Source organism: Alligator mississippiensis, chromosome 4, assembly GCF_030867095.1.
Source record: "Alligator mississippiensis isolate rAllMis1 chromosome 4, rAllMis1, whole genome shotgun sequence".
Taxonomy (NCBI): Eukaryota; Metazoa; Chordata; order Crocodylia; family Alligatoridae; genus Alligator; species Alligator mississippiensis.
In genome coordinates this window covers 207952819-207966949 of record NC_081827.1, presented here as the reverse complement: position 1 = coordinate 207966949, position 14131 = coordinate 207952819, and the positions used below count along the sequence as shown (strand labels likewise).

Sequence of the window (14131 nt, the reverse complement as noted above, 5' to 3'; positions counted from 1 at the left end):
CAGGGTGCTGGTGGAGAGGGATGGAGGGAACGGCAAGGCAAGCTTCCCCCCCTCCCCGGGGGGCCAGCAGCAGCGCAGGGTGGTGGGTGGTGGCGTGCCATCCCCACCTCCCCCATCATTCTTGATGGGCAATTCGCTAGTACATTAATATTCCAGATCATGAACTGTAGTTGTGTTGATAATTAATTCCACTGAGGAGGAATGTTTTGTACTATCTTCAGTATCTCCTCATGTTCCAAACAGAGTCTTACTCTCTTTTAAGCTATTGTTCCTCCTTTCCCTTCTCAAGAAAATCAGACTACTTCATCACACTTTGCCTCTTTACTAGCCTCTATCTTTCACTTCTGTGTATTTTCACGCCCTCTCTGATCACTAATTCAGGTGAACTGAGTTATTAGCAAAATGTGGGTCATACTGGTGATGGATACTTGAGGAGAGCAAGTTTTCTGGGAGTTGGTGGCTTTCAAGGCCAGTCTTGACCCAGATGGCCTTCCAGTTACAGAAGGCTCTCTAGTTACACACTCTAGTTGCTTACCTTGCCAAACTTTAGACTTTAAATGACTGCCTGGGTATAATGTACGCTTTGAAGGGCCCTGTCTGATAAACTGTCACCCTAGGAAAGGGTTGCTGAACAGAGTCCCAGAACTACAATATTTAATGTTAAACCACTGCTAAAACAATAGTCAATTTCTATTTATCATGAAAAAATACATATTCTGTCTCCATTATAGCATGTGGATCCAAAGGCTCTGACTTGTATTTTTGCTGGGGGTGGGCAGGGGCTTACGATGATGGACATGTGGAAAGTTTTACACATTTCAGGTGACAGCCCTCTTCCTGAGGGGAGTCAGGGCCCTTAGGCCCCCCAAGTACTGAGCACCTCTGTGTGGATCAGCTGCAAAAAACCTGTTGATGTTCTCAATGTGCAACAGATTCCATCAGTGTCATTTGATCACAGAATTACAATTACATGTACTGTAAAAAAACAAAACCGGGACTAGCAGAAAAGTACCTGCACAGGGCCAACATTTTTTTAAGTCCTTTTTTTTTTTAATGGAGTTAAAAGTTTAATAGAGGAGGAGAGGTCATAAAATAAGATCTCTTCAGGTGTCTAAATATTACTCAGCAGAACCAGCAAATGAAAAAATTGTGCAATAAACCATGCCTTGGAGAACCCCCTTGCTATTTTTTACTGCATTAATACCGCTGTAAATTGACTGCAGTTCTGGTCCCTTGTAAGTCAGGTCCCTGGGAATATTGTCCCACCAGTCCTGCCTCTTCCCAGCCCTGCTATTAATCATGACTTGCCTGTCTTGAAATCTCCCACGGTTTGGTCACAGCTCCAAGGTCACAGGCTGTCATTAGCATTGATCTGGAAAAAAGAAATGAACAATACAGGCTGAATAAAGCTTTGTTATATTTCTAAACAAATCTGCCCTGGACACACAAATAAGGAAAAAAGGCAGAATTAGAACCTTGTCTAGCAGGAACCTTCTCTCTAGCAGGACCAGCACTGTTTGAAATCTTAACTGTTAGTGTAGTTTTCAAATCATCATTATGCTTAGGAAGCCTAATGCATTATAGATCATTAGATAATGATTTTTCAATGTTATGCATTGTGTGTTTGAAAAGAAACCGGTATCACTACATATTAGGCGACTGGCATTGATGCCTACGCAATCAGATGGGTGGCAAATTGGCTCGATGGTCGCACCCAGAGAGTGGTGGTGGATGGGTCGTTTTCAACCTGGAGGGATGTGGGCAGTGGAGTTCCCCAGGGCTCGGTCCTCGGGCCTGTGCTATTCAACATCTATATCAGCGACTTGGAGGTGGGTGTGGAAAGCACTCTGTGCAAATTTGCTGATGACACAAAGATGTGGGGAGAAGCGGGTACACTGGAGGGGAAGGACAGGATCCAATTAGATCTAGACAGGTTACGGGAGGTGGGAGGATGAGAATAGAATGGAATTCAACACAGACAAGTGCAAGGTACTGCATCTAGGGAGGAGGAACCTGCAACATACCTATAGGCTGGGGAACACCCTTCTCAACAACACAGTGGCTGAAAGGGATCTTGGAGTCATTATTGACTCCAGGATGGACATGAGCTGCCAATGCGAGGAAGCAGTCAGTAAGGCTAACCACACCTTGTCATGCATCTACAGATGCATCACAAGTAGGTCCCAGGAGGTGATCCTTCCCCTCTATGCAGCACTGGTCAGGCCACAGTTGGAGTACTGCGTCCAGTTCTAGGTGTCGCACTTCAAGAGGCATGTGGCTAACCTTCAGAGGGTCCAGAGGAGGGCCACTCGCATGGTCAGGGGGCAGCAGGCCAGGCCCTATGAAGATAGACTAAAGGGACTGAATCTATTCAGCCTCCACAAGAGAAAACTGAGAGGGGGAGACCAGGGGAAAATAGATGAGCCTTACCAGGGGGGACCAACAGAAAATAGGTGAGGCTGTGTTCCCCTGGGCACCACCTGGGATAACAACAAATAACAGCCACAAATTCATTGAGAGTAGGTTCAGGCTTGATATCAGGAGGCATTACTTTACGGTTAGGGCCTTTGGGCTCTGGAATGGGCTCCCAAGGGAGGTGGTGCTCTCCCCTACCTTGGGGATCTTCAAGAGGAGGTTGGATAGATATCTGGCTGGGGTATTATGATATCAGCACTCGTTTCCTGCCCAGGGCAGGGGGTCAGACTTGATGGTCTGTTCAGGTCCCTTCCGACCCTAGAAACTATGAAACTAGCCACTACTTTTGCTGTACTACTAATAATTGTGATATTTTAATATACCCCGTAGCATGTTCTTTACCATGTTGTAAGTTAAAGGAGTTATTATATAATAAAATGCTGACTGGATTAATTTATTTGCCTATTTATAAGTGACTGCTCTAGCAAGAGAACCTATAATCAAAAGAAGCATCCCAGACACTGTTTAAGCAGTTTCTATCGCTCATCTGTAATAAAAAAATTAGATTTACTGTAAGGGCTATACTGTTGCAGTGTAGTTTAATATCTGGCTACAACCAAGTTTTATAAGCATTAGAAGAAAGAAACCATTCAGCTGTGGAAAGCGTTTATGTACAGTAGATGATGCAGATAAAAGTATGAGAAACTTTAAATGAAAAACAAGGACACTGAAAATGAAGCATCAAATATACTGCTCCATCTCTGAAATAAGCAATGGGTGAAATGATATGGAAAAAAGTCAAAACTTCATTCAAAACACCAAAATGAAACAAATTGTTTATGAAATTTCATCTAAATCAAGAGATACATGCATCTGTGAATGCATACATTAGAGTTTTAATATCTCAGTTGTGCCCAAGCCACACCTAGTCTTTGAGGTTGTGGTTGAGGTGGGCACTCTGAAGATCTGGCAAACCTGCTGGGTTGGACCTTCAACCCTTTCGCCAACTGGCAGCTCTCAAGGAGGAGCAGGGTGCAATGTTCTATCCTCATGGGAATAGAATGGGAAAGAAGTGCAATGAGGGGGTGGGGGTGGTGGTAGGGGGCAGGAAAGAAGAATCAATAAGTCCACAGTAAGGTAGAGGGATGATGCAAAATGTCAGAATATTTTTGAGAAATGGGAGAAGGGCTGAGCTGGGGAAAGAGGAAAGAAAATGTAGCTGGATCAGAGGAAGTAAGAAAAAGAACAGATTCAGGTACAAGGTAAGTGAGGCCAATGCTGACCAACCCTATCAGCTTTTGGTAAAAGTGGATTCAAACAGTGGCTTCTCTGACCAGGATTGTCAGCACAATGTTTCCTGGATCAAGTGGCCTCGGTTTTCCAGACAATATCCAATAATTGTGGCAAAATACTTAGTTATTTTAAAACAATGTGGCTCTTTCTTAAGACTGTAAACCTTTTAGGAAGTCAGTATACTAGAAATAATTATAAATAGTGATATCTTAAAGTAATCAGAAAGCTTTGGAATAACGGCACTCACTGAAATATTTCACGGTAGCTTTTGACATTCCAGTCATAGTCACCTTTACTGACAAGTTCAAAAAATGCAGTCCTTCTCCTGCAACAAAACACATAATCAGGGGAGAAAGAGATACTTCTAGGACTGTGCTGTCATACAAATGCTTCTGTGAGAGTACATCACTACCTTAATGTTAGAAAATGTTACACTGACAAATTTTGAACATTAGTGCTGTCTGATAAAACAGACTGTGCTGTGCAGTATTTACACACAGAAAAGATAAGGAAATAAATGGCACCATAATACTGAGAGTTCTGTGCTTCAACAGCAAAAACACAAAGCTAGTAGGGACTTAAGCCCATAAAGTATACCTTAAAAATACTTTGCATTTGTATACTGCTTTTCATCAGAGACTATCAGAGCAGTTTGCAAGCATAAGTAAATTCTGTTATTTCCAATTTAGAGATGGGAACACTGAGGCTCAAAAATGTTTTATGATTTGTCCAAGGTCACATGATGACTTGTCTTTTTCATGAATAGAAGCTTGGTTTCCCTACATCATTTGGTGCTCTAACTGCTGGAACATTCTGCCTATTCCCACAAGACAGACAAAAACACTGTCTAGAACACAATCCAAATTGATGCTTCCTGTTTAACTTTCTTAATTATGTTATGTAGAAGCCCACAAAACCACATGCAGTCTCTCCATCAAACCCTGTGTTAATTTTTCATTCAAGTAGGCAGTGGGTATACAGCAATAGTATGTGAGAAACAGAGCTGGCTTTATGGAAAATGGTGCCCGGGGCAAACTGAGTTTGCCACCTCCAAGCCAGCAGCACTGGTGCAAGCAAAAGCAGGCAGGGGTGCAGTCCAGTGGGGATGCAGAGTGGCATGGTGCACCAGGCAAGTGGGTGGGCAGGAAAGTGCTGTGCAGGATCAAAGCAGGCAGACTGGAGCAGGCGCCACCCCACCCACACATGCCTGGCCTGACGACTCCTGAGCAGTGGCTGGTGGTGGGCTGGGCTAAGCACTGCTCTTCCTGCCTGGGGTGGGGATTGACTAGGACAGCACAGATAGAGTGCTGCTGTGAGCACGAGCTGCTCGTGTGTGTGCGTGCGTGTGTGTGTGCGCGCGTGTGTGGCAACCCCCCCAACCACGGTGCCCTGGGCAGTTGCCCACATTGTCCACCCCCAAGTATGGCTTTGGTGAGAGATGTAGCTTATCTCTTGCAAGTGGCAAGAGTAGATAATGGGTCAAGATTGCCAGCTAGAAACCTCCAAATGAGATAAACAGGAGCAGAACTGGCACTGGGCAGTCCATGTAGAGGCCTATTTACACCCAGAGCTGTGTCTTTGGCCACCTTCAGTGAGAGTAAGAGTTGCTATCTGTGTTCAAAGAAAGAATTTTGCTCGCTATGTTTAGAGTATTTTAATAATGTTTAGGGCAGGGGTGGGCAAAATACAGCCCGCAGGCCGGATCCAGCCCACGAGGCCATTCTATCCAGCCTGCAGGGCCCCTAAAAAATTTAGAAAATTAATATTTCTTTGCCCTTGGTTCCTGTCAAAAATGACAGGAACCAAGGGCAGTAGGACCCAGGGGAAGCCCGGCGGACTCCCACAACAGCAGGGCCCACCTGGCCCCACCCCTGCAGCCGGAAACCCCAGCCGGGGCTTCTGGCCTGGGAGCACGTGGATGCCCTGATGGTGCCAGAACCTCAGGTAAACGGGAACTGGGGTGGAAGGGCAGGGGGGTCCCTGGGCAGGGAAGGAGCCTAGGGAAATGTGGCCCAGGGAAAAGCTGGCCATGGGGGGAGAAGCGGCCCCTCCCCCATCCTATGGCTGGTGCCCCACACTCCAGCCGCTTGTAGCCCGCTTGGAGCTGCCTGTGCCTGCTCTGGACAGCCCCGTGTGGGATGTGAGTGGCTGCAGCAGGGAGTGCCGGCCACAGGGCCATGGAGGGGCCACTTTTCCCCTGCCCCATGCTCAACTTTTCCCCAGGTTCCTTTCCTGCTCCTTCCTGGCATGGAGGAAAGTGGCCCTTTCCTGCCCCAGGGCTGGCACTCCCTGCTGCAGCCACTTGCAACCTATGTGGGGCTGTCCAGAGCAGGCACAGGCAGCCCCACGTGGGCTGCAAGTAGCTGCAGTGCAGGGCACCGGCCACGGGGCAGGTGAGGGCCACTTTTCCCCCCACCTTGTGCTCAGCACCACCTTGTAACCCAGCCCCGCTGCCAGCCTGGGCCCCGTGGTGGCTCTGGGCTCGCCCATCAGGGCTGCATGTGGCGACAGCAGCTGCAGCCCCCCTGCTTGCTGCGCAGGGGAGTGCTTGCCTCCGCTGCCTCTGTGCTGCCCAGCGCATGAGCTCCAGGCAGGCAGCAGCAGTCAACAGTGCCCGGTGCAGCAATTTGGGGGCCACAGCTGCTGCTGCCATGCACAGCTCTGACAGGTGAGTCCGGAGTCAGTGCAGGGCCCAGGCTGGCAGCAGGTCCAGGTTACAAGGTGGTGCTGAGCATGGGGAAAAGTGGCCCCTCACCTGCTCGGTGCCCGGTGCCCCACACTGCAGCCGCTTGCAGTCCGCGTGGGGCTGCCTGTGCCTGCTCCAGACAGCCCCCCATGGGCTGCAAGCACCTGCAGCAGGGAGCGCCAGCCATGGGGTGGGCGAGGGGCCACTTTTCCCCGTGCTCAGCACCAACTTCTTCCCTGCCGGTGAGCAGGGGGTCAGGGCTGTGTGCTGCCCCCTGCCTGTTCTGCAGGGCTGGGGGGGTCACTGGGAGTGAGTGGGCGGGGAGCCAGCAGAAGCACACACTGGTGTCCCGGTGCCAGCGCTGGCAGGGCCCAGAGCAGGGCAGCAGGGGTCCAGGGTCCTGGTCAGCAGGGGCTCTATGGAGCTGGACCAGCTCCCCCCTCTCCTTGCTGGTTTAGCCCAGCACAGCTCCACAGACCCCTGCCAGCCTGTGCCCCACTTTGGGCCCACCAGTGCTGGCCCTGAGACATTGGTCCCAAGATGGTGACCAGGGGGAGGGGCAACTGTCAAGGGGCAGGGCTACCCATGTTGCCCTCAACAGCCTGAAAAAATTGGGTAAGCGGCCCTCCGCCCAAAATAATTGCCCGCCCCTGGTTTAGGGTGACTAGATAACATGAGTTAAAGAAAGATTGGATGAAGGATAGACTGTTTGGCTTTTGTTGTCAATATTCATGGTTTATCTCCACACTGATTTACAATTTTTCATATTTTATGCATGATGAGGATTGCTCCAGAACCTCTTCAGTATCAAAATCTTTACTTATGAAAATCTATCATTATTATTTGTCAGATACTAATGTCCAAAGAACCCAGTTGAAACTGGAGTTGCTAGGGGCACTTTTACATGTGCTGACATGTTCTGATTAGAACATGTTGGTGCAGACTTGATTAATCATTCTAATCAGAATGTTCCAGCATGCTGTAGTGTCTCATGTATTCAGCATCCCCGCATTTCAAAATGGCAGGGGGGTGCTTTAACTAAAGCACGTCAAATGAGCTTTAGTTAAAACACCCCTGCTGCCATCTTGAAACACAGGTCACTGAATACATGAGACGCTGAGGGAGGTTTAATTAGATTGCCTCCTGAGAGTTGTTTTAATTAAAACACCTTCCTCTGCCGAAGCATGTGTATAGGTGTCCCAGATGTTAAGTACAGTACAAACATAGTGTGGAATAGACCTTCTTCCAAAGAATGTTAAAAAGCATCTGGAATAGGAGTGGGAACAGAACAACACGGAAGTGACTCACTCAAAGTTGCACAACAGATTAGTGTCTGAGGTGGGAACTGAATCCAAGAATCCTGAGCAACTATCCAGGTCCTTATGCTGTACTAGTTTATGTTGACTCTATCAGATAACGGTAGTTTGATTTCTAGAATGGCAAAACTTAGGGGCTAGGGACAGACATTCAAAAAGCCTAAGCCTGAATTGATTCAATCTTTGCAGGTTAGTCTAACCTGGCTAGGCTGAATCAGTTTGTAAATGCACAGGCATCCCAGAAAAGAAGGCACATGCCTGTAGTGGCTCAGGCTAGAAGCTTGGGGGGTGGGTGCTAGAACAGCCGTCTCTTCCCTTCCACAGAACTGAGCCGAGGGGGGCGTGGCCAGGCCTGGCAGGATGCTCTGATTAGGGAGGGGTTGCCTTCTGTGAAACTGGTAGTGCCTGCCACTTTAAGGACTGGGCCAGGGAGGGGCAGGTGCCTGATAGGGAGCTGGGCCTTAAAATGGCTGCCCTCGAGCTGAGGGCAGTTCGTGATCAGCCAGCAGAGGAGAAACACCTCCCTGCTGAGCTCTGCCAGGAACACCTTGAAGGTAAGGGTGAGCCTATGGGGATGGCTTGGAGGCCTCATTGGTCCTGGGCATGACCTAAAATTGCACCCTGCCAGAGCAAGAAGGCCTGGTGGGGCTGCTGGTGGCATGGCAGTCCCCATGTAAATGCCAGGAGTGATCACCTCCCCGGTAAGGTAGGTCAGGGCGCCTTATCCTCAGCCCCTCACCTTTGGGTGGGTTATAGAATGCTGGGAAGGCCAGCTAAGCCTCTTGAAGCGCCAGAGCCTGCTTAGGTGAGTGGGCCCGTGGGGACAGGCACGCTTTGCAAAGCACCTGAGCTGGGAATGGGGGACCCTCTATGCAGTCCTGCAGCTTAGACCTGACATGAGGTACCTGACTGGTCCATGCAGGGGCCAGGACCCAGAGAGGGGTCAAAAGGTCCCAGGGGACCACTGCAAGGGACGCCCACAGAGCAAAGAAGCTTAGGGTCCTGACTAAACATTGGGGTTCAAAATCGGCAGCCTCCTGCCTGATTAACATCCTAATACTATTACATCAAGGTATGGCAGACAAGTGAGATAGGTGGCTGGCCCATAGATGGGAGGCGGACTGGTGCTGGCCCATAGACAGGAGGCGGACGGGAAGCATGAAAGGTTGCCCCTGTCACAACTCCACCCTCCCCACCCCACACCAACCTTCTGACCAGCCCAGCAGGGAATTGATAACACAGTGTTTATCACCCCATTAAGAAAACAACAGAGGGACATTCCCAGTTACCTGTTGATTCACCTTTGTCCCATCTGCCACAGCACTGACTGTAGCCAGCATGTGGTCTGCTAGCTAATGCTGAGAGGTGCCTGCGTAAGGCAGAGAAGACCCCTGCTTAGCAGGGAGTGGCAAGGGGAGGGGGGAGAAGGGGGAAGCCAGGCAAATGCCTATAGTCTCTGCCAGAGCTCCAGCCAGGGAGCAGAGGGGGGAAACCAGCTCTGCAGTGGAGCAGAGAACCCCACCCAGCCCATAGAGCATGTTGGGATGCTGGGGGAGTCTGGTTTAACTTAAACCAGCAAGGGGTCTGGGACAGACATTGTATTAAACCAGTTTGACTCAAATCAGTTAAGTCTGATACTACATTCAATCAGGTTTATCTCAAACAGGTTTCAATCATTTTCAAACTGGTTTATGTGCACTGAACATCTGTCCTGTTACAGGTTTAAACCAGTTTGTGATCACTTAAACTGGTTTATGTGTAATGTCTGTCCCTAGCTAAGGTGTCTTATAGGTTGCTACAGTTTGCAAAGCAATGGTCTACCTGAACGAAAATTATAGACAGAAATCACTTCATCCGCCCTCAAAATACATGCACTTTTGCATTGGTTTTACACCGAAATGAATGCATCAATATGTTCATTTGAAAATACAATCTAGACTTGATAATTAGTTAACATTTCATATACTTTGTTGGGCACATAAATAAAACTGAAAACAGGGCATATACAAATCCAGTTGAAATGAGGTAAACTCTAGTGTGCCTGAAAGTCACCCCTGCTTAAATGTTCCTCCATTATAGAATTCAGTGTGGCAATTAGAATTTTGATGCATAATGGGAGATTTTTAATTAATACATGTCTAAAATAAGAGCAGAATTAAGTAGAAATAATTGCCTGTTTTGGCTGGCTGGACCTCAGTAAAGCAAAGCTATCTCAGGAAATTGTTGCAAAGTACAGAATTTGTCATTCAGTTTTCCATTTATTTTAATGCAAAGGTTCCTACCATATTATTGAAGCAGCTGATAGGATGATGCTATGCCCATGTTCTATGATACATGATATAAAGTGGTTGCACACTACAAAAGTTGCTAACACAATGCAAAGTCACACATGCAGAAAACAAAATTCATTTCTCTCATACAAATTAATGGCATGATGGTATAACAGCTCCTGTAGGAATAAATACTGCAATAATGAAAATTTTAATGGCCTCAAGGAGCTGGCACATAAACATTAAATCAGCCTAATCCTGAGCTAGTCCTCGGCAACTACAGCTATTACATTGTATTTGCACCACTAGAGATGGCCTTTAAAAAAATACATTTTGCTTATTTTTAATTCACATTTTATTGAAAAAAGTCTTAGCAGAAAAAAATGTTATTGGAGGAAAATAATTCTTTCATTTTCCTCCTAGGCAATGCGTATATTATCAAGACAACAACAATTACATATTGAGAGTTCAGAAGAAAATGTGACCTCTTATTTCCACCCTGAATTGTGTGGCATCAGAAATATGGAACAGAGCAATCTCTAAGTATTAACTTAAATGTAGGTGGTGGAGGCATTTTGCTGAGCCATGCACTTCTAAATGACAGAGCCACTTTAAGATCCACTGGAGTGATTGGAGAAACAGACTAAATCCCCACAGAGGTTCTTGTCTGGAAAAATCAGCCTTGTATATGAAAATAGTTGAAAATGCTGCCTTAGTGGATGCTTAAACATGGTTTCAGCTAGGAAGACTAGTTTAGTTACTTGGGTAAATAAAGCTACACACATGACATCCAAGAATGCAAAAATAAATTAATGTTCATGTCCATTTAAATGTTGTTCTTCAGTATTCAATGCTGTTTTTATCCTCAGAGAGCTGGCTTTATATAATAAGTGTATATACTTCAATGAATCAAGACCTCACTTCAGTGAATCTAAATTCAGTGAAATTATAAGAGATGAAACATGATGTTTATGCATTCGGGGGAGAAGAGGTTAAGCATTCTATGAAAACTTGCATCTTCTAAGTGATTTTTCCATGGCCTGTGTTAAAATTATCTATTAAAATATCACAATAATTTACTACCCACATATCTAATACAGCCCAGATCTGATTTTTCACTTCCAGGTCATCATTTTATTTGTTGATTAGTTAAAGTTCTACAAATATGCAAAAATGTGAAGAGGTTCTAAGGGTTTTTATCCACATACTATTTTTTATTCCAGCACAAACCAAATCTCTGATTCATAGATGGACTTTATAAATATCACTCTTAGTACACAGGAAATTCAGGAATGCTGTTTTTGTTTGCTTGTTTTTTTAAATCCAAAGGCATGTAAGAGGCAGAAAACTGAAAAAAAAGTCAATGAAGTAAGCATGTACTTGCTCAAAAGTCTTTATGTTATTTGACATGAGTATTGCTGATATAACCCCAAAAGACAGTTTGACCCTGAGACACCCCTTTTGGTGTAGGAAGGTGTAAAAGGTTACTGTCCTGGTGGGGATTCATCCCAAAGAGAAAGCAGCTACTGTCTGCCCTCTCCTGGCCATGTTTACTGAGGAAGAAATCTCTCTACAGGATCTCCACTGCTGGAGTCTGTTCAGGATCTATCTCAAATCATTTTAGCCTTCTGCCTACCAGTGTACCCCCTTCCCAATAGTATGAACTATTTTTTTAAATTCAAGACACTTATGTTAGGACATCAAGAGCAATACTGAGCACTGTGTGCGCCTGAAAATATCACTGCCCTCAGTACTGCCCGTTTCTACTGTCATTACCCCTTAAAATCATAAGCAGTCTTCGCAGACAGCTTCAAAAGCCAGAAGGCCCAGAAAGAGTGAGATAAAAAACTATGAAGGTCCTTTCTGAAGCCTACTGCAAATTTGCAAAAAGAATATTTGGATAAAGTTATTTTTAGAAATGATTTTTAGCAACACTAATTTTTTTTAGAATGCAGCTTTAGAGGCAGATGCCTGAATTTATTGATCAAGCTCTCTCTCATAATAGGCTAAATGGGGGAAAAAAGGAAGGAATATTCTTTCTCTGAGATAAAGAAAATATTGACAGAGAGTGAGCTCTTAACAGAAATAATGGAAGAAGTAGTCAGAGCAAACTTTGCACCATTTTAAGTAATACCTAGTGATTTGGCAAATCTTTAAAAGAGAAAGGGAGTGACGTGCATTGTATAGCAGCTAAACATTTGCCCAGGGTTTGTTAGAATCTTGGTTTGGCATCAAGCCGTCAGTGCTCATGACTGAGGAGAAATAATCCATATCTCCTTGCTTACAGGCTCAAAAATCAATGAGTAGAGTGCAAGGAAGATGCTAATAGACAAGTTATTTCCTAATACAGAAAAATTCCTTAGGATGGAGCCTTGTCATGCTTATGACAGTAAGCTACAACTGCATTTCAATCTCTGTACCATAAACTTATCATAGTGCGTGACCCACAAACCCACTGTGCTGCTCTAAGATTAAGGGACCACTTTTAAACTGAAGCAGTGTAGCAGTATCTTCATTCTCAAGGTAATTTGCTTGGGCTAACTGGCATTGCTACTCAGCAGAGCTAAGTAGCTCATTTACACAGTTTCTGGTTTAGGAAATAGCCCATCTCAAGCAATGTAATGTATCCGAAGACCCTGATACCAGGGAGTGTGAGTTTGCTATGTACACACAGCCCCAGAACACGTCCCCCAGTGAATTATCCATGTGGGCGCTAGCAAGTAAGATTTTGATTGACACTTTGTTGGAAGTGTGATGTGCAGGAAATGTAACATCACTGCACTGCAAATTATCATACATACAACGCCATGTCCAAGACATTGACTTAGTTTGACTCTCCTGGTGGAACTTACTAAACTTGCAAGAAAATGAAAGGAAATGGTATTATCTTGATCACTATAATGATCTTGATCACTAGCATGATGTAAAAACAAGGAAGAGGAAAGAACAGAATTTGAAGAAGACATCTAGTAATGTCTTTTGCCTCAGTTTTGCAAAATGGGGCACTCTGGTGAAAAGCAGTATAACTTGACTTCAAAAGGACCTACCACAGTTTGCTACCTAAGCACCTTCCTGTGCAACTAAGTACAGCTCTTTCTTAGCACAAGAAAAAAACTCACTCTGAACTGGGCTAGCAGTTCAGAAAAGGTTAAAAAAGTAAAGTTACTTTGTATTTCCTAAAAAGCCCAAAAAATGGTTGTGTGCTCTTCACACATGTAAGCTTCACACAATACAGGACTGGAGTGTGACTCCTTTCTGCAACAGCTTCAAAGTTTGAGGCTAAGACTTCTCTTGGGTTTTGTTGACACAGACAAATTAAACATTAAAATAAAACTTATCTGGACACAAGATACTCCCATTAGTCTAATATATAAGCATTAGACTAAATCTCTCCAACCACAATTAAACACTAATTTCTCATATCATATATCGCTACTGGTGTTTAATAGGTCATTAGAGAACATTCTTCGAATTTTCATTTGTCAAATACAAAAATGCCAATACTTACTCAAAATACAGAGTGAGGTCTGTTGCCAGTATTGACTGCTTCAGAAGCTGCATAAGGTCACTATAGTCCTTGGAGGACAAGTTAGCAAAGATGTTGTGACCCTATAATGAAAGAGATAGAGAAGGTAAAGGGCTAACAATCAATATAGTTTTTTAAAAGGTTTCCTAACTGCATTCTGCTACTTTGTAACATCCGATTTTTTTTCTGGACTATGGGAAACCAAGACAAAATAAAGTTATTGCTGTTAAGGTTATATTCAGACTGGAAATGTTAACCACTGTAATCAAGAATCTGGGCTGTGTTTCTCTAAGCAGTACCAAAATTATAGCCTCTTGTGAAAAGATTTATTCTTTAGTTTGACTCTGCACCGATTCAGTTTATGGAGAAAAACTATGGATACAGCTCAATCTTTCCCTATACCAAATGTTTTTGGAACTATGTTTTGCAGCTTTTGAGCTGTGTTCTTAACAGATTTATCTGTGCTGCTGCCCACAAGCTGCTGTTAGAGCAGTCAAAGGCACTAAATCAATTTTTCGTTCAAAATAGTCTTTCTGCTCACCCCGACCATTATTCCACTGTCTTGCTGTATGTACAGATTTTTCTCACACAGACCGAGGTAGCAAAGCACATGGAATGTGAGCCA

At 45.0% G+C, this 14131-nt stretch overlaps 1 protein-coding gene across 1 annotated transcript in view; it reads right to left on the bottom strand.

The window, feature by feature from the left end:
• The window catches only part of PDE11A (phosphodiesterase 11A), a 260304-nt gene that overhangs the window by 39088 nt on the left and 207085 nt on the right, over positions 1-14131 (bottom strand). Inside the window, exons 15-17 of the mRNA XM_059727249.1 lie at positions 13489-13589; positions 3956-4033; positions 1305-1372 (exon numbers count right to left, since the gene is read on the bottom strand). Coding sequence (XP_059583232.1) covers positions 1305-1372; positions 3956-4033; positions 13489-13589 — 247 coding nt within the window. The remainder of the gene's footprint in view (positions 1-1304; positions 1373-3955; positions 4034-13488; positions 13590-14131) is intronic.